Source organism: Symphalangus syndactylus, chromosome 2 (genome assembly GCF_028878055.3).
Source record: "Symphalangus syndactylus isolate Jambi chromosome 2, NHGRI_mSymSyn1-v2.1_pri, whole genome shotgun sequence".
Classification (NCBI taxonomy): Eukaryota; Metazoa; Chordata; class Mammalia; order Primates; family Hylobatidae; genus Symphalangus; species Symphalangus syndactylus.
In genome coordinates this window covers 83,078,797-83,102,871 of record NC_072424.2, presented here as the reverse complement: position 1 = coordinate 83,102,871, position 24,075 = coordinate 83,078,797, and the positions used below count along the sequence as shown (strand labels likewise).

The 24,075-nt window shown below is 41.0% G+C and overlaps 1 protein-coding gene across 1 annotated transcript in view; it reads left to right on the top strand.

The window, feature by feature from the left end:
• Window positions 1-21,799, top strand: part of PREP (prolyl endopeptidase) — a 130,985-nt gene extending 109,186 nt beyond the window's left edge. Inside the window, exons 11-15 of the mRNA XM_055260125.2 lie at window positions 10,109-10,245; window positions 13,481-13,575; window positions 16,504-16,635; window positions 17,176-17,332; window positions 21,071-21,799. Coding sequence (XP_055116100.2) covers window positions 10,109-10,245; window positions 13,481-13,575; window positions 16,504-16,635; window positions 17,176-17,332; window positions 21,071-21,365 — 816 coding nt within the window. The 3' untranslated portion in view covers window positions 21,366-21,799. The remainder of the gene's footprint in view (window positions 1-10,108; window positions 10,246-13,480; window positions 13,576-16,503; window positions 16,636-17,175; window positions 17,333-21,070) is intronic.
• Window positions 21,800-24,075: the final 2,276 nt, after the last annotated feature.

Genomic DNA, 24,075 nt, shown 5'->3' with positions numbered 1-24,075 from the left:
TAATGTTATTGGTTTGGGATGTGGAATAATACTGTTATGCTGCTGTGCGTCTCCACAATGAAGAGTTTACTTTTTTTATTTTTTTGAAGAATTTTTATTAAGTACAGAAACTCAGCAGTATTTATTTAACCCAGTTTAGTGGCAAGTCTTTGACCTCTGCCTTTTGCCATTTGGCAATGCAAGCCTCAGATTTATGACCCCAGACGTTGCCTCCCCGGTGACAGTGATCTTAGCATACCCATTATTGTAACTGGTCCTGGTAGCTTCCACCAGCTTAGCCAGAGCTCCTTTGTCTTCCCGGTTAACCTGTGTGCAGGCAACACTGGTGCAGGTCTCCCTGTGGACTAGATGTCCCAGTCTGGCTGTTCCTTTGATGATGTGGTAGGGAACCCCCTCTCATGATACAGGGCAGATGGGAAGACAGCCTGCTGGAAAGGATCCATGTCGTGAGCAATCACCACCAGTTGAGCCACCTTGTTCTCCCGCAAGGTAGCAACAGTGTTAACCCCTGCACCAAGGACAGATGGTCTCCAGTGGGGACCTCCCCTTTGCCGGCAGCTTTCTTCTCAGCCCGGGCCAGCAGCCATCAGTTCTTCTCTTGCTCTGTCTCTGGTCAGTACCTGTGGGCCAGCCTAGGCAGCTGAGTGCTGTTTTGCTGCCCAAGGCCAGGACGAACTGGTTCCTCACGAAGGCACTTTCAGCCATGTTTAGAGGACAGCCCTTTGTCACCGCAGCTTGATGTAGCAGGGCCACTTGACAAAGCAGGTGAGGTCTCTTGGGGCCAGATGTCCTGCAAGTGCCAATATTCTTGGGTCTCTCTCAGGTGATTCATCACCTTGGCTGTCTGCTTCTTCACAACAGGGGCTGGGGCCACCGTCTCCAGCTGCCCAAGATGCCAACAGAGTCTAACATTTAAAGAAGAAGAAAATGAAATTAAGGAAAGAAGCTTTCTTAATTTAGCATGTAACTTCGGTCAGCTGCTGGCTGGCTCACTAATGCTTAGAACTAACTGTGGGTTTGAATCACTGTCGTAATGTTTGGTTTTATTTTCTGTGTCCCTCATGAAGGCTTCATATCAATGTACTCTAAGATAGTGCCGCTTATGAGATCTTACCCGTGCTTCCAAAGACAATCTATCTGTTCATTGTGGATTCTTTGGTGGTGCTTGTAGTCTGTTAAGGTGAAAGGGGGTGCCAGGTCCAGGCTCCTTGTTGAACTGGATCTATCGTACAACTCATTTACTCTGCTGTTGACAAGAAGAAGGAAGACAGGGCTCTGTCTGCCTCACATGATGAGCTGTTAGCCCTGGAAGACAGACAGACTTTTCCTATTACTCAAGTGGGCATCTGTTAGATCCCATGTGAGCACTTTGTTTTCCTGTCCGTTGAGGGTCCCATAAAAGCTTTGGCATCCCAGTACAGAACTGTGTGCACAGTGGACACTCAGAAAGAATGGAGATGTATTATCAGCTCTCTCATTGGTTACAGTATGGGAAAAAGGAAAAGGAAGTAATTTTGTTTAACTTGAACCTGAGTACTGTGGTAGCAATAAACTACCAAGTAAAGAAACAACACATGCATTTAAGCTTTGGCAACTGTCTACTTATCAAGCACTAATGGCTCTTATATATATGTGTAAATGACATTTTATATGTTACTAATAATAGTTTAAGGTTCTAATATTCCTACCACAACTCCACTGTAGCCGATGAGAGGAGTCAGGGAGACTGGTTGGTCATGATGCTAGTGAAGTAGAGAGCTCTGAGCTGGTTTGCCTGTATAAATGACAGAGAAGACACTTGCTTGTGAAACCAAATGACCAAATGGGTGCCTGGGTGTAGGGGGCCTTGGCACAAGATGGTCCTGAGGGTTGAAAGTAGGGTGGCTGAGAAGAGAGTGTTGCTATTAGCCCAAGTAAGAGGCCCGTGGAGGAGCATGTACACAGGTGTATCTGGGCACGTTGATATGGAGATGTGAACAGGCCATCTGCCACATGAGATCATGAACCCCCATAGCCTAGGCAACTTGATGGGCTTCTTAACCAGCTCCTCACAGGTGACTTCCAGAATGTCTGGCTATAGGCCTGCAGATATGGACATGGAGGTCCTTTGCATAGAGCAGATTGTTGGAGCTGAGATGGCAAAGAGGGAATTTGAAAAGAGAAAAGAGACAGCCAAGTATAGAAAATTGCAAAACAGAAGGAAGAAGAGGCAATAATGGATCAGTTAGGAAGGTTGAAAAAGATTACAAGGAATGAAAAAGAACCAGAGAAATACTCCACCCAGGAAGCCAAAGAAGCAGTTGCCATATAGGGATTGAAAGGGATGAGACCTGGAAAGGAACCATTCAAAAATGTCATTTCTGAACAATGAAAGAAAAAGAACAGATTCTCCAATAAATGGTGTATAATAGTTGGCCATTTGGGGAAAAGTAGTTAGATCCCAGACCATATGTAAACATAAAATATAAATGTAAAAAATCAAGATGAAATTATAGACAAATATTTTTATAACTTGGAGTAGAGAATGTTTTATAAGAGAGGAAGCTAAAAAGGAAAAACAGATATTTGGGTACATAAATATTAACACCTTCTTGCACCTCAAGACACCACAGAGAAAGTTAAAAAAAAAAACTATTGGTGTACTGGGACAAAATATAAACAAATCATGATAGAAAAAAGGTTACTACCCTTCAATGTAAGATAAATTTCTGTAATCAGAAAGGAGAAGTAACAGAATACAAGAGCAGATATACTTTGTTCTCCAAGGACAAAATATAACATGACTATGAAAATGTTTGCTAATAAAAAAAATACAGTAAGGAAATGGCAGTGTTTGCCTATTACACTAGTAAAAATTAAAATCCATTTTAACATCCACTGCTAATGAGGCATGGACACTTAGGCAAACATTGTCACTGGGTACCTAAGTTGTTAAGTCCTCTTTGGAGAATATTTGGTCCAAATTTATTGAATTTTTGAGTGCATGTATACTTCGATTTAGCAGTCTCATGTCTAAGAATATATCATACATAAATCATACCATGAGAATACCAGATGTATCTAAAAGGGATTTATTCCATCATTACCAATCACAGAACATAAAGAATAGCCTAAATATCAATGAGAAAATGGTTAAATGTGTGTGCATCCGTAGAATGAAATATTAGGCAGCCATTTTTTAAATGAGATAAATCTGGGTGTTTTACTCTGAAAAGAATTCCATGATAAATTGCTAAGTGAAGAGGAGGGAGAATGAATCATAGCCCCAATATTAGCCCGATTCCATTTCTCACTATATAATAATAACTCCTATGTGTATTTGAACATGTAAATAGGTGTGTCTCTATGCACTCATGAAAATGTTGGGAAGGACATACACCAACAGGGTAGAGGCAGGGATGGAGAGGCAATGAGAAAGACAGAAACGTTCATTGATGACCTTTGAAAGAGCAGGGATGGGGATGGGAATCAATGGGATGGGAAAGTGGTGAGCTGTGAGTATGGGGTACTCGGGATTAATGATTAGGAGGATGGAGATGTAGCTTAAGAGGCAGACAGGGTGATACATAAGGTTTTGTTGGCTATGATAGGAGAAATTTTACTCTATCTGTACGCCAAAGAAAGGGAAAAATACAAAAAACAAAAGCTGTAATAATTAAAAGAGCACAGTAGTAGTGGAGGCAGTAAGGAATGGAATCAAGACAGGGCGATCCTCCTTTCTCTGGGGTTGCAGAGGCTGAATGAAGTTAGCAGAAGCTTTACCAGGAGCTACAAGCAGATAGACCCTGTGAGGGTTAGGCAAGGCCAGAGGCAGAGAGGGATGCAAATGGTGGTGTCAGAAATCAAAAGAAAAAAAAAAGGAAAACATTGGAAACTACTCTTGAATTGATTTAGGTGGGAAAAGATGGAAGACATTGAGGAAGGAAAAGACATGAGACGTAAGTTCAGAGCCCAGCTGAGATCAAGTATTCATTTGTAATGAAGCAAGTTGCCATTTCCTGAGTGTCCAGCAGCCCAGGGGAGGAGAAGGAATCCAATGGGTTAGGGTCAGAATTAGAGGAGTTCCGGATTTAGTGACATTTAAAGAGCTGCCCAAAGGTCCCAAGCTGGGCAAGGAAAGCCCAAGCGATGCTGACAGCCTGAGAGAATATAAAGAACTGAATGTCTTCATAAGAGTTTTTTAAAAAAATAAAAGCAGATATCCCAGGGGTAAGGAAATGACAGATGTGGCAAAAGAGCAGGTTGGAGCCACAAGGTGGGTTGTCCTAGTTCTTTGCAGAAGAAATTCAGGCTCTAAGGGCCAGGGTATAACCAAGGTGATGATGGGTGAATGTTGTGCTGTTGGTTTGTCTCAGGAGACTGTTAAGTCCCATGAGGGCAGGGATTATGCAGCTCGCCTTCTTTACATCTCCAGGGCTGAGTGCGGTCCTGGCACATAATAGACACACAGCAAACATTGGAAGGAACCAGCGACTAGGGTAGGGTGGAAACTAAGGTCTTGGTGTCGAGGCATTCAGGTATCTCTAAGGTGAGGATGCTGGACAGGTTTCACTGTTAAAGTCACTGAGGGAAATCACAGGAGACCCAGGTAAAGAGAAGTATAGAGACTTGTATTAAAATGATGAAGAATTGTGGGAAAACTTCTGGTTTTAGTTGATATTAATTGGTAAGGAAAGAGGAAGTGACAAAAGCAGATGGTCTGACCAGTGTTTTGAGCCCAGATCCACCTGCCACAGAATATGTAGGATATGTGTTAAATCTGCACGTTTGGGGGCTCTGCCCTAGACCTGTCGTATCAGAATCTCTGGGGATAAAGCCTGGAAAATTGTATTTTTAACAGTTTCTTCACAGATATGTAGGCCCAGTCAGTAAGGCTCAAAAACCACTGGTGTAGACTCTGATGTGGAGCTTCTTGGCCAAGTGTGGGAAGCAAATGGAAGCAAGGAGTTTGTTAGCTTCTTCTCCTGACCCAGCAAATTCAGGGCAACGAGAAAGGAAACACTCCCAAAGCCTCTTAAAGAAAAGCTTTGAAAGAAGGAGCTTCTTTGTACCCATTAAAATACAAAGGGGGAAAAACTGGCTTCAGGAGGAAACCAGTTTTGGTTAAATCAAAGAAGTAGAAAGTACGTGATGGAAAATGCCTAGGCTGTTTTGAATGGCTGTTTCGAAAATGTCTACATAGATTCCTTCCATAGTTATCAAAAGACTCAGATTATTTGCCCTTTTATTGAAGAGGGAGGTTTAGGTTTAGTCTCAATTACCATTCCATAAATGGAAATGGCAGAAAATACTGCTGTGTGTGTGCACGTGTCCATAGAGGAATTTGATAAGATATTTATACGTGTATATATTGTATGTACAGGCATACTTTGTTTTACTGAGCTTCACAAATAATTGCATTTTTTTTAATAAATTGAAGGTTTGTGGTAACCTTGAATCAAGCAAGTCTGTCAGTGCCATTTTTTCAACAACATGTGCTTATTCATGCCTCTGTGTCACATTTTGATAATTCTCAAAATACTTCAAAGCTTTTCATTATTATTATGTTTGTTATGGAGATCCCTCATCAGTGATCTTCGATGTTACTATTGTAATTGTTTTGTGGTGCCATGAACCACACCCGTATAAGACTGTGAACTTAATTGATAAATATTGTATGTGTTCTGATTGCTCCACTGACCATTTCCTGTCTCACTCCCTCTCCTTGGGTCTCAATTAGGGCGATTAACAACCCTCCAGTGGCTTCTAAATGTTAAAATGCAAGGAGGACTCTCACATCTCACTTTAAGTCAAAGCCAGAAAGGCTTAAGCTCAGTGAGGAAGGAATGTGCAAGAGGCCTGGCTAGCTTTTGGTCTGTCGCAGTACAAGTTAACCAAGTTGTGAATGCAAAGGAAAATAACTTGAAAAAATTGAAAGTGCTACTTCAGTGAAGACATGAATGATAAGAAAGCAAAACTGCCTTGTATCTGATATGGGGAAAGTTTGAGTGGTCTGGATAGAAGATCGAACCAGCTACAACATTCGCCAAAGCCAAATCCATAGCAAAGCAGTAACTCTCTTCAATTCTGTGAAGACTAAGAGAGGTGGCGAAGCTGCAGAAGAAAAGTGTGAAGCTAACAGAGGATGGCCCATACGTTTCAGGAAAGAAGCCGTCTGCATAACATAAAAGTGCAAGATGCAGCAGGAAGTGCTGATGTAGAAGCTGCAGCAAGTTCTCCAGAAGATCTAGCTAAGATCACTGTTGAAGGCGGATACACTAAACAACAGATTTTCAATGTAGACAGAACAGCCTTATATTGGGAGAAGATATCATCTCAGACTTCCATAGCTAGAGAGAAGTCAGTGCCTGGCTTCAAAGCTTCAAGGGACAGGCAGACTTTCTTCTTCGGGACTAAGCCAGTGCTCATTTACCATTCTGAAAAATCCCAGGGCCCTTAAGCATTGTGGTAAATCTACTCTGTGCTCTAGAAATGGAACACAAAGCTGGGTGACAGCACATCTGTTTACACCATGGTTTACTCAAGATTTTAGGCCCACTGTTGAGACCTACTTCTCAGAAAAAAAGATTCCTTTCAAAATATGACTGCTTATTGACGGCACATCTAGTCACCCGAGAGCTCTGATGGAGCTGTACAAGGAGGTGAATGTTGTTTTCATGCCTGCTAACACAACATCCGTTCTGCAGCCCATGGATCAAGGAGTAATTCTGGCTTTCAAGTCTTATTATTTGAGAAATAATATATTTTGTAAGGCTGTAGTTGCCATACATTCCTCTGATGGATCTGGGCAAAGTAAATTGAAAACCTTTTAGAATGGAGTCACCATTCTAGATACCATGAAGAACATTCATGATTCATGGAAGGAGGTCAGAATATCTGCATTAATAGGAGTTTGAAAGAAGTGATTGTTGTAACGCTCATGGATGATTCTGAAGGGTTCAAGATTTCAATGGAGGAAGTCACTGCATATGTGGTGGAAATAGCAAGAGAACGAGAATTAGAAGTGGAGCCTGCATATGTGATTGAACTGCTGAAATCTCATGATAAAACTTGAATGGATGAGGAGCTGCTTTTTAGGAATGAGCAAATAAAGTGGTTTCTTGAGATGGAATCTACTCCTGGTGAAGATGCAGTGAACATTGTTAAAATGACAACAAAGATTTTAGTTTATTCCATAAACTTAATTGATAAAACAGTGGCAGGGTTTGAAGGGATTGACTCCAATTTTGAAAGAAGTTCTGCTGTGAGTAAAATGCTATTAAACAGTGTACTAGGCAGGGTTCTCTTAGAAGGACAGGAGTTTATTAAGCATTAACTTATGATCACAAGGCCCCACAATAGGCTGTCTGCAAGCTAAGGAGCAAGGAGAGCCAGTCCAAGTCCCAAAACTGAAGAACTTGGAGTCCGATGTTTGAGGGCAGGAAGCATCCAGCATGGGAGAAAGATGTAAGGTGGAAGCTAGGCCTGTCTCTCCTTTTCATGTTTTTCTGCCTGCTTTATATTCACTAGAAGCTGATTAGATTGTGCCCACCAGATGAAGGGTGGATTTGTCTTCCCCAGCCCACTGACTCAAATGTTAATCTCTTTTGGCAACACCCACAGAGACACACCCAGGATTAATACTTTGTATCCCTCAATTTAATCAAGTTGACACTTAGTATTAGCCATCACAAACAGCGTTGCTTGCCACAGAGAACTCCTTCATGAAAGCAAAAGTCCATCAGTGTGGCATACTTCATTGGTATCTTCATTTAAGAAAATGCCACAGTCACTCCAACCTTCAGCAGCCATCACCTTGATGAATCAGTAGCCATCCACACCAAGGCAAGGCCCTCCACCAGCAGAGAAGGTTATGACCTGCTGAGGTCTCAGATCACCGTTAGTGGTTTTTTAGCAATAAAGCATTTTTTAATTAAGGCATGCACATTTTTTAGACAATGCTATTGCATACTTAATAGACTACAGTATAGTGTAATCATAACTTTTATATGCACTGGGAAGCCAAAAAATTTGTATCACTTGCTTTATTGTGGTTGTCTGGAACCAAAAAATCAATATATCTCCGAGGTATGCCTGTATGTTTATTTCAAGACTAAAATAAAGAAACTTCCTGTAAGGAGTTTTCTTGCCCACAATTAAGTCATCTTCACAATGTCCTTTCATTTTGGACTGCTTTCAAAATATTGTTTTTAGCATTAGATCCACACCAACTTAAAGCTTGGATATGTTTCTGCAACTACAGGGATAATGAGAACTTTGTGCTTTCAGTGATTTTCTCCAAGGATGCCTTTGTCCTGGAGTCAGATAAGAGAGTTGCAGGCTGGCTTTCAGATACTGGAAATCTTACAGATGGTAGCAAGAAAAGTGATATGGGAGGAGGAAGCTGAATTGTCAGGAAGCATCAAGAGAGCACTTTGAGAACGATGGAGGGTCTGAGAGTCAGCTGGGATGATGAGTGTATCAGTCCAGCTGGCTGCATGAAGATCAGGGTACATGAGGAGGGGTCAGCCTGGGGAGAATTCAGCTGGACCTGGATTTGAAACTAGATGAGAAGCTGGGGGTAGTTGGAGGGAATTCGGTTTTTTGAACAGTGAAGGTAGCATCATGTGAGATGGTTTGCTCGCTTGCTCGTTGATGCTGTTACCTCTGTGGGTATAGTGCTCTGAATTCTAACTCTTGAGTTGAAGGCTATGTATTTTAGCTCACTAATCCCAGCCAGTCCCTTGGAACTTGTTCCTCTTACTCCATGTTTACTTGTACCTACCCACACAGTTACACTCTGTTGGTGGCTGCTAACTGGCACTAAATAACTTTAAATAAAACTGTATCCCCTCTGATAATTTTGAACTCTGAAGTGTATTCTCCATGATTCCTCAGATGCCAAATTTAAATGTATATCTCAGTATTTCTCCTCAGAGTCCTAAACAAATGCTTTTTATATTACTGTTTCTTGGCATGTTTCAAAAAGCTACCAGATTGCAGGCGTTTATCATGGTCCTATAACTCCTATCTCCAGATCTGCATCCCTGCCCACTCTCCCCCTCCGCCCCTCCCCCACCATGGTTATTTATGTGGACTTTGTGGCAACTTTGCGCAACAGAACTGCTACCTTAAAAAGCTATGGATAAAATATGGCTCCAGGTCACATGAAGTGTAAAGGCTTATGCCCATGACTGGAACATAAGGTCAACAAGATGATTCCAAACTGGAGCACTTTCCGGGGGTTGTTTGGGGGGTAAAAACACCATGTTTACACAAAGAGAAAGCTATTCACAGCTTTCCTTTCAGGAAAAAAAAGCATTATCAGCTTTTTGTGGCTTATTTATTCTATGGCTTATCAGTTGACTAGCTTTTAATGTTCCCTTCCTTATGCCTTTTTTTAAATCCTTTATCCAAAAGGATAAGGAGATGTTGTTTACTTTGAACTTGCCAGAGGTAGCCCAGATTCAAGAAGGCTTTATGAACCTTAATTATCAATAGTGGAGAGAAGGGTCTTTGTTTAATCAGGAATAATAGGATTTCTATGTTTTTCCTCATCAACTTTCTAAGCTAATAAGTTTTGTTGCTGCTAGCATTTGTTTAGTAGTTCAGCATAGAAAAATGACGTCTTAAGCATCAACATTTAGAGAGGAAGTTGAATATGAAATTTGTTTTCTGGAATATAAGTCTCACTAGATTGAGTTGCTTGGCAGGATGGCACATCTGCCCCTCCCAGTGCTGAGAGGGATGAGAAGGAGCAGAGAATGAAAAGCCTGTTTTCTGTGTGCCCCGGGAAGGCCCGGAGAGGTAGGCACGATGGCCACATGTGGGGATGCAGAATTGAGGCTGGGAGAGGATAAACGATGGGTGAAGGGCATCCTGCAAGATAGTTGTGGAATAAGAATTCAAATGCAGGTCTCCCTGTTTTCATACGCAGCCTCTTTAAACTGTTCTACATTGTCTCCATAAAAGCTGAAAGATGCTTCACCAAATAGCCCTTTAAAGGTGCAAGGTTTTCACTGTGCTACTGTACATCATGAAGAGAGAATTTACTATTTTTCCCATTTAAAAGCATGCAGTATTTACTAAGTAAATGCTAAATCTTATATTCTGCTTTCTTATGTTCTAGATTTTCTACCCTAGCAAGGATGGTACAAAGATTCCAATGTTCATTGTGCATAAAAAAGGCATAAAATTGGATGGCTCTCATCCCGCTTTCTTATATGGCTATGGCGGCTTCAACATATCCATCACACCCAACTACAGGTGAGCTCAGAACGCACTCAGATTGCCAGTATTTTATCTTTTCCATATAGTGGAAACAAACCAGAGTGCTCTACTAAATCAACTTTCTAAAATACATTACTGGCCAGGCGTGGTGGTTCACACCTATAATCCCAGCACTTTGGGAGGCTGAGGCAGACGGATCACCTGAGGTCAGGATTCAAGACCAGCCTGGCCAACATGGTGAAACTCCGTATCTACTAAAAATACCAAAAATATTAGCTGGACGTGGTGGTGGATGCCTGTAATCCCAGCTACTCGGGAGGCTAAAGCAGGAGAATAATCACTTGAACCCAGGAGGCAGAGGTTGCAGTGAGCCAAGATCACACCACTGTGCTCCAGCCTAGGCAACAAGAACGAAACTCCATCTCAAATTACAGTTCTACAAAATTCTTGCTGCTCGTTTTCATAAATGGGCAGGATTATGTGTTAACTCTCTGAAATTTTGACCAGGAATTGAAGGATCATTTCAAGCTAATCTTGAAAAACAACCAAAAATGTCCTCAGTGTAATAGGTTGTTTGGGAACTGGATGGGGAGGCTATGGCGGCATGACTACAGAAGATTAGTATTAATCGAGGTCTTAAAGAAAGCTCCTTTCTTCAGTGTTTGTCATTTGCTGCCACTGCACTACCTTTGGTATTCTCTTCAGAGGGAATGATTTCTTAGCTGATGATATTTTTCACCAGCAGAGTCTTAAAATAGACTGTTTTAACGTTCAGCCATAAATGTTTTCTGTATACTCTGTTACATCATCCATTTTAGACTGTTGTGTGCTGTTTCTGTGATTATTTCCCAGATAACTACGTTCAGGGAGAAAATTCTACATTTATATGTTTGCTATTGTTCATATAAGTGTCGTCTCTGTTATTTGCAAACTTGATTTTAATATCCCATTGCTAGTATAAAATGGAATTTGCTTTGAGCACTTTTAATAAAAACAAGGAGTTTCCCACCAGCAAGACTAGCTTTGAGCCAACTTCTAAATAGAACCCCATATGAAATCTGATTCACAGATTCATCCAGGATCTTTTCTGTTTGGGAAGAGATTCATGGACTGGTGACTACCAGGACATAAATTCAGAATAGATTCAACCATCTGTCCTGAAGTTGAATACAAGAACACTGGTACTTTGTTTTGAGCACTCAATATCTGTAGAAGCTCATTATTTTAGATTTAATAAAGTAGGAAATATGTTGCCTGCCCTCAAGTGATTTATGATGAAATTGTGGACCTCGAATATCTGGCTGAAGAGTTTGCATTTATCCTTTTGTTAGCAAGGAGCTGATGGGAGGTTTTTGTGTAAAATCACGATGTAGAACAATATTTTCGAAAGATATATGCGGCATCATATGAGTAAATGAAGGGAAACTAGTTAGAAAAGTGTCATAACGGTTGCTGTTCATTCATTCTGTATTGACAGCGCCATATACCAGGCAACATTCCAGGCATGGGGACTTCCCATCTCTTTCCAAAATTTCCCAGGCAACGAGATTTGTTATGATTGTAATAACAAATATGTAACATTAACACATTGATATCTATGTGTTAATATTACATGCCATATTATTCTTTGTGATTATTAGTCTAAGAATGCAAGCCTCAGGTAGAGCAACCTTGCCCCTTGAAAAAATAAAAAAGCAAGACGATAAATGTTGGGATTTATTATATTAACCTAATCCTTATATCACTCAAAGTATTAAAATGCAGGCTTCAGTTTTAACTCACAGTGATGCTCGAGTGTGGGGCAGTGAACACGTGTTTCGTCAGTGGACAGTGAGTCACCTTGAGCCCCATTCCCTTGGTCCCAGCAGGTGGGCCAGGATCAAGACAACACTGATTCCCGAGTGGATCTACTGTAGCTAAAACCACTTGTCTTTGTTCATTTGGGCAACAAGCATTTACTAAGCCTGCCCTGTTGGGATCCAAGAGATGAGTCCTGGGGCCATTTTCATCCCAGAACCCAGTGCATTTAATAGCAGTCTCAGGAGAGACCATCAGAGATGCATGAAAGTCTTGAAGAGAGGACCAAGTGATCAAACATCAATTTGGCTAATAAGGTGTGATTGGACGGTCTGATACATCTACCCTAATTCATCTGACTTTTCCTGTTCATCCTCAATATTCAGGAAATTAGCATTCAGACCATTGAGAGCCTTCACTTTATAGAAGCCCATGGTTTCCCCAGTTACTAAAAGAGTGACACAGTTCTCAGAAATAGTTCTCAAAGCACAGTTAATTTTAATTAACAGCATGTCACTCAGTACTTTTAGGGTCACAGTGGAAAGAGAAGGGGGAAACAAAATCCAAATTTTCCAAAGGACTTAATGCTCTTTCCTAGAGGGTTTGTGCTGTAGTTTCTTCTGCTAATCTCGAGAAAATATCCTCCAGCCCTGAGAACTCTATTCCTGATCTCCTTTACCTCTTGCACACCCTGTGTTGGCTAATTTACCATAGAAATTTCTGTAGAACTGGAAAATATGTTTAAAAATCCATGTTCCAGAAAAAGCTTTTTCTTTTTTCCAACTTAAAACAGTTTGGAGAAAGTTACTCAAAAAATGATAAAAGGGACCATTATCAGGTCCTCCTGTGAGCCCAGCACCATTCATGCCTGGGCTGGCAGTGTTTTGTTTTTTCTCTGTTTGTATTATGAATTGTGTAGTGAAATATTTATCAATGTAGAAAAATAAGACACTGAATGCTCGTGAAAACATATTAGCTTTGCCTGAGCACAGTGGTTCACGCCTGTAATCCCAGCACTTTGGGAGGCCAAGCGGGCAGATCACTTGAGGTCAGGAATTCAAGACCAGCCTGACCAACTTGGCAAAACCCCATCTCTACTAAAAATACAAAAATTAGCAAGGCATGGTGGCACGCACCTGTAATTCCAGCTACTCAGGAGGCTGAGGCAGAAGGATCACTTGAACCTGGAAGGTGGAGGTTGCAGTGAGCCATGATTGTGTCACTGCACTCCAGCCTGGGTGACAGAGTAAGACTCTGTCTCAAAAAATATGTACATATATTAGCTTTGCAGTTAAGTATTAATAGGAAGTTATGTGTTTTTCACTTTAATCAAGCAATGAAAGAAATGTCAAGCTCCTATTTAGATGATATTATTCAGAGTGTTATTGGGCATACACTTTTTTGAGATGGAGCGAGAGAGCATGGTCTTCACTAGGCAGTTAATGGAAGGTTAACTGTTTTTACTGCTTCTCAGTGTTTCCAGGCTTATTTTTGTGAGACACATGGGTGGTATCCTGGCAGTGGCCAACATCAGAGGAGGTGGCGAATATGGAGAGACGTGGCATAAAGGTGAGGTGTTTTCTCTACAGAAACACAAGTCTGACATAATCAAAGCTAAGGTTGTGCTGATCCTTCCTGTTTGAATGAGCTGAAGGGGTTAGGAGCAGGAAAGCTTTTTGGCTAGACGAATGAAAAACAAGGATATTATCAGACACAGACACCACTCCCCCCTTAAAAACAACTCACTTTTCACATTTTGTTTTCCTTTGTTGTAATAAATAGATGAAGTACGTATTTTTCAGAAGCATTCCCTGTTATTTTGGGGTTTTTTAACAACTCATAGGTTGTGTTTTTAATTATCACTGTCAGGAGTGAATCTTGGAGAGCTTTTTGGTATTTATTCTGTCTCTTGTTAGCCTTGTTTTTTTAGTTTAGCATTAGTTGACTGTCTTGAAACAGATGTCAAGGCAGGTCATTTTCTCTTAAGAGAAAGGAGCAATTTTGGAGCTTTCTATTCCCAGTGTGGACATCCTCCTGCTGGTTTTCTCAGATCTTCCCGGCATTGCTGAGGAATCTCATCCTCGTAGCATTGCTGCTGTGACTCTATTGTGCATTAGTTTGAGACACAAAAACAGTCATTTTTCTTTTCTAATTTTATTCCATCTCCAGTCTCTGGCCTCCTGAAGCATGTATTCTAGCTGATTGACTGATACCCAACTTTATACCCCAGATGGTCACAATTTTTTTGAGTGATGGTCTGTATTTTAAAGCTGCGTCTCTTCCATTTCTTTCTATGTGGAGCACCCCTCACCCAGGCTTTTGTGTATCTGAAATTGAATTCGTAGACTAACCAGTGGTCTGAAGAGGTTCTTCACTTGTCTTGGTCCTGTATCTTTGGGAGAGGGAGGACGTGGAAAAGCACCTTCACCTCCACCAGCTCTGTGCTTCCCCCAGTCTTGTCAGCTATCATTTATAATAAGGCCTACTAGGACACCAGGGTGGCCCCCAGTGCTTGGGGTTGGTCAGCAGCTCCAGGTGAGAGGGGTCTCCTCAGCATCAGAGACCACCCTTCAGATATCTGTACCTCTCTTCTGTTTCCTATGCCATCCCAAACCTGAGGCCTGAGGCTCTGGATTTTTTTGCATCAAATCAAATCAGCGAACATGAGGGTAAACCTGTGAAGAGATTTCCATAAGTACCTGTTAGGTACCATATGCAGGAAAGGCTTAGGCCTGACCCCTGGGCCCCCAGCATGCACCCCAGGGGCTGACCGCAGACTCCTCAAGTGCACCTTAGTGAAAGTGAGTGCCCCTGTCTGGCCATCTGGTCCACCGTTGCCAGGTGTCATCTCCAGAAACTACTGATTGTGACTGTCTTTGAAACTGCAAAGAATTCATTGCATAATTTTGAGCTATTAGAGTTTACACTAAAATCATACTGTGAAACTGATATTAAAAGATGAGTGATAAAAGGATAAAATTTCTGTATACCATATGTTTGATTTGCATCCCAAATATGTGTGCTAATTCTGAACCCCTTGACTCACCTGATTTCCTATTTAAATTGTATGTAGTTTATGCACCATACACCCTACTCATGGTCCCCTGATCCTGGGATCCTCTCCTGAAAGAACTGGATTCTTCTCCAGAAAACCCCTCTGGTCATCAGATGTCCAACATGCTCTGAGAGGGAAGAGTAACTTTGCTCCTAGTCTGCTCTCTCATTCTTTTATTAGTTAGAACTGAATTGTTTTCCGGTCTTGGGATTAGGCAGGTTCAAGCTTGACTAAGGCTAACAGTAGACTATGTTTAGACTGATTTATAAACTTCCTCAAAATTTAGGCCATGATGAAAGGACCAGAAATAGACCTTTTCCAGTTATAGCCTAGGATATGATACACTGGTAAATCTGAATTCCATTCTGTTAATTGACTTTAAAATTTAATGCTCTTTTTAAAATATAGTCATATACCCAAAATATTATTATTCCTAGTAACTAAGTAATCCTACCTGTTCTAAATTCACTGGTAATTTCTTAACTGAAATCTTAATAACATTTGTTTTGATACGAAAAACATTTCAGTAGCACTGCTTTATCTTTAATTAAATTTCAGCAGAAGTGGTTAATCTCAAATATTTAATTAGATCTGTGTCTGCTCTTTGTTCATTTCAAAGGCAGTTATTTCAGACATCTGTTCCTTTGAGGACATGCTTTTGACTTTTGGCCTTTACTTATAGATACTTCATGGCCCTGTAAATGTTTCTCCAAGTAATTTGTTTGGTTTAATACACTGGAAGGATTTGCAGATGATAAAGCCCAGATTCTCTGGGGAAATGTTGAAGATCTTTCATTCTGGAATTGAGAAACCATAATGTGATGCTCTGCCGCAGCACTACCTCACCACCCAATTCCTGCTGCTCTTTCCATTAATAACCGAGGGCAAGACTGAGGAATTTCTTTCTCCCCATCACTGACCATGTCAGACTCCTGCAGAGGTGGGGTGGGAAGCATGCCTCTGCAGAGCACTTCCACCTCCATCTTCGCAGGGAATAGAGAGGCACGAGCACTCCCACGGCCAGCTCCAGCTCGGGTGCTGGGTGCGACCTAGAGGACTAAACACTGCTGCAGGTCTTGCTTTATATTTGTAAGTTCAGCTTCCCAAAATACAGGTTCCTTGTGATGCCATGCTTCTATCCTTTCATCATCGTACTTCTCTCATAACCGACCATCTGTTCCCTTTGGGGCATTTCCCGTTTAAGTTCTAGAGGCTTTTAGAAAAATACAGATCCACCATATGGATTAGCATTGTGGTATTGATGATATATTTCCACAGTGCATAACAGAACTTAAATTGAGGCTTTTTTTTAAATGCAGTGTTAACCCATGGTTTTTAAGTTAATCAGTAGTTGAAACTGTGCCCTATCAATCATTTGAATTCCCATTAAACTTATTTTTATGTTTTGTTAATTAGCTATCTTCCACTTTGGCACATTGTAGGTGGTATCTTGGCCAACAAACAAAACTGCTTTGATGACTTCCAGTGTGCTGCTGAGTATCTGATCAAGGAAGGTTACACATCTCCCAAGAGGCTGACTATTAATGGAGGTTCAAATGGAGGCCTCTTAGTGGGTGAGTACTGGATTTTATTCATTGTACTTACTAGTTAGCCCTCTTGGGGTTTTCAGATACACCATCTGTAGGCAGCTCTTGATTTACTTTGTGGATAGGACCACAAAGTGGTATAAGGAGAGCAAAACCCATCTGTACCATTTATATTTGGGCATCTGATAAATGACATACGAAGAGACCCTATTTTGCCTTGGGCAGGTCCTGAGATCTTGAACAAGTCCCTTAATCTCCCTCATCACTGTGAAAGCAAGTGGGAATGGGAGGAGGGGATTCAGGGTTTCCAGAAAGTCTTCAGGCTTTTCAAGGTTCACTTTGGGGAGTAAAGCTCTATTACTGATGAAAATCCCCACCCCTCTGACAGATACGGGAGGGGGTGGGGAGCTTTGGGGCTATTGGGCAGGTGATTTCTGATGGTCTCCTCCTATGCTCTGTGGATAAATGCAACCCGGGCTCTGGAAGCATGTAAGTATTGCCTTGCTTTGTTTATGTAGATGTTTAATGATAGACTGCCTCCTTTTTCTTTCTACCTTGGGTTTTTAGCTGCTTGTGCAAATCAGAGACCTGACCTCTTTGGTTGTGTTATTGCCCAAGTTGGAGTAATGGATATGCTGAAGTTTCATAAATATACCATCGGCCACGCTTGGACCACTGATTACGGGTGCTCGGACAGCAAACAACACTTTGAATGGCTTGTCAAGTAAGGTTTTATTGACATATATATGTTGTTAGTGGTTTGATATAAAGTTGAACACAGTCACAACAGGATTAGTGCTTGAGCTTTGTCAGTGTCTTGCATTTGCATATAATCTACTGGAGAAGAGATGGGAACACCTACTTGTCTTTCTTGATTTCATATAGACTTTAACGAAAGCAACAAACTACAAAAATGTGGTAGGGCAGAATTCTACAGATGGCCTCCCAAGATTCCTACCCTGGTTATTCAAACACTTTTATCTAGATACTGCTTGCTGTGAGGGAGCAGGATATTCATCTGGTGCTCTTTGGATTATCTCTGAGGGATCCCAAATCACATAAACCCTTAAAGGCTGAGCACATTCTCTGGCTGGAGTCAGGGATGCAGCAGAAAGGGAGGTCAGAGAAATTGGAAGCTTGTAAAGGATTCAGCCTGCCATTGCTGGTTTTGACGATGGAGGAAGGGGGACCTCCAGGACCTGAGAGCAACCCCTAACCAACAGCCATCAAGGAAACAGGACCTAAGTCCCACAGCCACACAAAACTGAATTCCGCCAACATCCCGAGACTGCAAGTAGGTTTTTTCCAGTTTCCCGGTAAGAGTCCAACCAGCCAACACCTTGACTTTGACCTTGGGAGACCCAGAGCAGAGAACCCAGCTGAGCCAACCCAGACTGCTGACTTACAGAACTGTGAGATAAGAAGTCTGTGATGTTTCAAGCTGCTAAAATTTGTGGTAATTTGTTACTGTAGCAATCAAAAGGTATAATTATACTTTATATCAATATATGGGATTTCCTTTTCTAAATTAAGTAAAGAATATATGCTCCTGAAATGGCAGGTCAAAAGTAGGGGAAGGGGGTGTTGAGTATGGTGGCTCACACCTGTGATCCCAGCACTTTGGAAGGCCAAGGTAGATCACTTGAGCTTAGGAGTTCAAGACCAGTCCTTCATGGGCAATGTCGTAAAACACTGTCTCTACAAATAATTAGCTGGGCATGGTGACGCATGCTTATAGTCCCAGCTACTTGCGAGGCTGAAATGGAAGGATGGCTTGAGCCTAGGGGACAGAGGTTGCAGTGAGCCAAGATCATACCACTGCATTCCAAGACCCTGTCTCAAAAAAAAAAAAAAAAAAAAAAGGAATATATTCAAGTACAATTAAACTTTTATGCTCAATATAGCTACATATGTTTAAAACTGCAAGTTGCATTATTGAAATCTTATACAACTTCTGTTGTATCCTGCAGCCGCTATGCTGATAGCAATGAGGAAACAGACATTAAAACTTCTTTCTGGGCCGGGCGCGGTGGCTCACGCTTGTGATCCCAGCACTTTGGGATGCCGAGGCGGGCGGATCATGAGGTCAGGAGATCGAGACCACGGTGAAACCCCGTCTCTACTAAAAATACGAGAAATTAGCCAGGCGTGGTGGCGGGCGCCTGTAGTCCCAGCTACTCGGAGAGGCTGAGGCAGGAGAATAGCGTGAACCCAGGAGGCGGAGCTTGCAGTGAGCCGAGATTGCGCCACTGCACTCCAGCCTGGGTGACAGAGCAAGACTCTGTCTCAAAAAAAAAAAAAAAAAAAAAAAAACTTCTTTTTGGCCCTCATTCCCCATATGTAAGAGTTTTTAAATTTTATTTTTAATTAGCAGTGTTTAGGAGTGTCTTTCAGACTGGCACAAGAAGCCTGTTCCTCCTGTTAGTAAACTACAAATTTTGATGAAAATAACTTTAGTTTCTAAAGTTTTGTTTTTTCGAGACAGAGTCTTGCTCTGTCACCCAGGCTGGAGTGCAATGGTGCCATCTCAGCTCACTGCAACATCCGCCTCCTGGGTTCAAGCAATTCTCATACTTTAGCCACCTGGACGACAGGTGCGTGCCACCGCACACAGCCAAGTTTCTCAAGTTTGTTCTTTCATTTTGTTTGCTTTTTATGGCTAGCCTCTCCAGTTTGAAATATACTTAAAATGACTGAATTTTTTCAACTGGATACTTTACTTTAAGGGGAAACAAAGTTCACTATGAAAGTTATTACTTTATAGTGCATGCAGGCCTCATTGACACACATTGGTAGAAGCTATATATTTGAAGAAGGAATATCTAACTTAGAGAAAATTTGCACGTAGGGAAACAAGTCCTATTTAAACTCATTTGAAAATACTGAGTTAATTGAAGGCAAAAGAATATTAGATGACACCTAATACTTTCAAAATTAATTTAAAAACAAAAAAAGTTCTAAATATTTTTCTCCATGATGTTCCTTCTTCAAGAAATAAGTCCTATTTAAACTCATTTGAAAATACTGAGTTAATTGAAGGCAAAAGAATATTAGATGACACCTAATACTTTCAAAATTAATTTAAAAACAAAAAAAAGTTCTAAATATTTTTCTCCATGATGTTCCTTCTTCAGTCTTCAAATCTTGCCCTCACAGGGCTACATTTCACCTGCTGCTGGTAAAATGAGCATGGAACTCAGCCCACACTAGCTAGGAAGGGTCCTACAGGGAGCTCCTCAAGCCCAGCACACCTCCCCACCCCCTGGGCTGTGCCTCATGGAGCACCATCCAGAATTAATAAAAGGTGTTTCCCCAAAAAAGAGCTAGAGCTCCAAGTTTGAATGGCTGGGCGATAAATAAAGCCTAATGTATTTTTTCCTACAGATAATGTATAAATATTGCATGTGAATCTCCAAGGGGGAGATTATTATTATTAACAGGCAGGGTTTTCCAAACTTGTTTCTTTTTAGAACTAACCCATATTTGGAAGAATGGGACTGGTCAAAAAACACTCTTAAATGAGATCAGAAAACAGATCTCCATCTTATCTGTTGGGAAACTGAAGCCCAGAAACTGAGCCCAAGAATGTTTTGGCCTCAAGTTGGTTAACTGAGCAGAATTTTTACTGTTTTCGCTATTTACCTACCCTTCAAAATAAAACTCTACTAAAACAGTTGATTTTATTCATTAATATTAAATACTTTGAAAAACATGACACCCCTATTAGGAAAATGTAAAGAAAAAATATCCAGACATTTCAACTATTATCAGTCACTGTTAAAATCAACATTACTTTTATACTTAACACCCTTTTTGTTAACTTACCCAGGAAACTTGCCTTGTACTTCAGAAGTTGCCCTCCTCCCCTGGCAAAGGCTGTTGCTTTCTGCCGGACTGAGAGCCAGCAAGAGGCTCAGCAGCCCATCCAGGTTTCTCGGTTTACAAAGAAACTAGGCCTGGAGAGGACATGTGCTTTTCCTAAGATTGCAAAACTGAGCCTGGAATAAAGGCTTTATAGATGTTATTAAAGGGGCAGGAAGCTATTGTATACTATGGATTTCAAGTTTCTCAACAAAAGAAAGGCTTGGACTTTTTTTGAACCACTGAGTGTGGTTCTAATGACAATTATTACTCCACTTTGTAGCAGTAAAAAAAGCCTAGAGAATATGAAACTACTCACCTTAAGAGACAGTAAGCGTGCCTGTGATTTGGGTTGTTTCAGCAGACCTGTGAGCTTCCTTCTTACAGTCTTTCAAAGTTGGAGCCATGTAAATGACACAGCTCCCCAGTTTCCAGGAGCCCTTGCCAGTCATGGCCTAAATGGTAATGCAAGCACAGTCTGTGGTAGTCACTCACATACTAGTTAACTGCAGTCCTCATTGCTAGTTAACTACCTAGGTCCCTGTGCCATAAAACTCTACTGTTGCTCTTCAGCCTCACAAAGGCGTTTTTTGCCTTTCAGATACTCTCCATTGCATAACGTGAAGTTACCAGAAGCAGATGACATCCAGTACCCGTCCATGCTGCTCCTCACTGCTGACCATGATGACCGCGTGGTCCCGCTTCACTCCCTGAAGTTCATTGCCACCCTTCAGTACATCGTAGGCCGCAGCAGGAAGCAAAGCAACCCCCTGCTTATCCATGTAGACACCAAGGCGGGCCACGGGGCGGGGAAGCCCACAGCCAAAGTGATAGAGGAAGTCTCAGACATGTTTGCGTTCATAGCGCGGTGCCTGAACATCGACTGGATTCCATAAAGTTTCCTGCTTCCTCCTGACAGCGACAGAAAACCTCAAGGGCTTTCCCACGTTCAAACCGAGAAACCACTGGGCATAATGCTTCCCCACGGGAACATTATTCCTGCACTCACAGACTACAGTTGAACAGAACTGCCGTGGGAATTTTATCTTTTTTAGGCTTCTCCTTTTTAGCAAGCCCTTGGCGTTTCTTTTTCCACCCTGTCTAGGCACATGTGGTTTTTTTTTGTTTTTTTTTTTTCTAAAAGGCATGTTTGTTTGGATAAATAGCTAAATGGCAACCAACACATTGTGAATATTAGATTGCTGAATTAAGGATCATAGTCGGGCATACTTATCTATAATCCATAACTTCTGTATCTTTAAATAAATGTGAGAACTGTTCTCATGGAGAAGACTTCTTTGCAACAATAATAAATGTTATTTAAGAATGACAGGCTTTACTTCCGGTTTTTTCATATTGAGGGGCAACTCCAGAAGTGGAGTTTTCTGTGAGAATAAAGCATTTCACCTTTCTGCAACAAGTTAGTTTCCAAGCAGTTAAGTCATAGAATGATTGATTGTTTGTTAGCTTTAAAAATAAGTTGTTCATCCACTCCATCTCCGTTGTTAGAGGTGATGAAGCTGTCAGAGGGGGTTTACTGTCATAAACAAACACTAACCACTTAGTTGGGTAAAAATCTGATCTGGGGCTCTTTTGGTTTGGATGCCTCCCAGATTATTCACCTATTTGTATATTGATTTGTTTACAAAGTATTCCTAGAAATCAGAGTTCCTTGGATCCAAGGATCCTTTGTTCCAAGAGATCACGAGTAAATTATCCAAACAGATACATATATCCAAGCATATCTTATAGTCAGAAATTTCAGCATTTCCCAAGCTGTTTCTCCCACATAGATCACTCCTGGAAATAGAAATAGTCATACTTACTGGAAAAAAAAAAAGTTTTGGTTTGCCCACCCCCCACCCCACCCCCAAGATTTTTAAGATATACTATTCCTTAAACTTTCATCTATAAAATTTTTTTCAAGGCATATATTTTGACATTTCATGAAACAATGTTCCTTTGAGTATCAGTTTGGGAAATGCTGATCTAACTTAAACAGTTTTTTTTCCTTTGTCTTGCTTTATCAGATATGATAAAAATAATTATTTTATATAGTATCTTAACCTTATATAAATAGCTTAAAAGATTACTTCATTATTCCAATGATTTGTACTTTTCCAAGTAGGTCCCATCTTCCAAGCTGTATATGTATGTGCTTTTAAGAGTACTCTCTCATTCTCTACTTTTCAAGTTATGGTCAAAAATTAGACATACCATTTTCTATCAAGCATATCACTGCATACCAAGCATACTGAAAGACAGCTATATGGCTTGGTTTTTCTCTACTGGAATCATGTTTTCCATTACTATTTAGTACTGTACATAATACAGCTGTCGTTGAATATATGATTCACCATAACCCCTCTGGAAACTGTGCCAGTAGCTAGTGTTGCACGCCGAGACTCTGTCGTCATCACCATCTACTCAGATACTCATACCAGCTAGCTTTGGTGTAACTGCTGACCAGCATTTCAGGAAAGAAAGAAAATACATTTGCACGGTCAAGCCAAAGGCAGCCTCTTTCCTAGACTAGCTGTGTTGTGTGAAGTACAAATAGCTGAGCTGGACCCACTGAGTCCAGAGCATTTTCAAGGTTGCACAGAATCTAATCATACTTTCAGAGGTCTGCTTCACAGCAGAAAATACAGTGTGTAGTGTCTGAGCTTCAGATGTCAGGACTGGCTTCAAATCCCAAATGTCACTTAGCAACTGATGATGAGGAGGAATACAGTAATACATTTTTAATGCCTAGCATGATTGGCCTCCAGTTATGAGTTCTCTTTTCCAACCTAATTTTTGTATCTAGATTTTAACAGGACAACTAATCCCACCAACTAAAGGTATTTTGGGGAGTGGGAGGAGCTTTAAACATTAGAAATAAGACTTGAGATTGGGCTCCTACCCAGAACTCTAAGGGATTCTTCTCTATTTGATCCCACTTTTCTGTATCCTGTGTTCTGCCCTTTGGCTCTTTCTTATGATTACTCTCTTCTAGCTATTTTGAAATGTACAGTAGATTATTGTAAACTATAGACACCCTACTGACCTAACACTAGGTCTTCTTTCAAACTGTATATTTGTAGGCATTAATCTCTTCATCCTCCCTTTCTCTGCCTGCTTTTTTAGCTCCCACATGAGTGGAGAACATGGGATATTTGTCTTCCTGTGCCTGGCTTATTTCACTTACCATATTGACCTTCAGTTCCATCCATGTTGCTGTAAATGACAGGATCTCAGTCTTTTTCATGGCTGAATCATATTCCATTGTATACACGTGCCACATTTTCTTTATCTCTTCATCTGCTGATGGGCGTGTGGGTTGATTCCGTATCTTGGCTATTGTGAATAGTGCTGCAGTAGACACAGGAGTGCAGATATCTTTTTGATATACCGATTTCCTTTCTTTTGGATTTATACCCAGTAGTGGAATTGCTCGATCATAGAGGACTTCTATGTTTAGTTTTTTTAGGACTGTTTTGAAAAAAAAAAAAAAAAGTTGTACATGTTGCACAGGTGGCCTCACTGCTTTGTCACAAGGCCTTGCTAAGGGCACCAGAGCATTTGTTACCTTAGTAAGATAAAGTCACATTTATGTTCACTGTG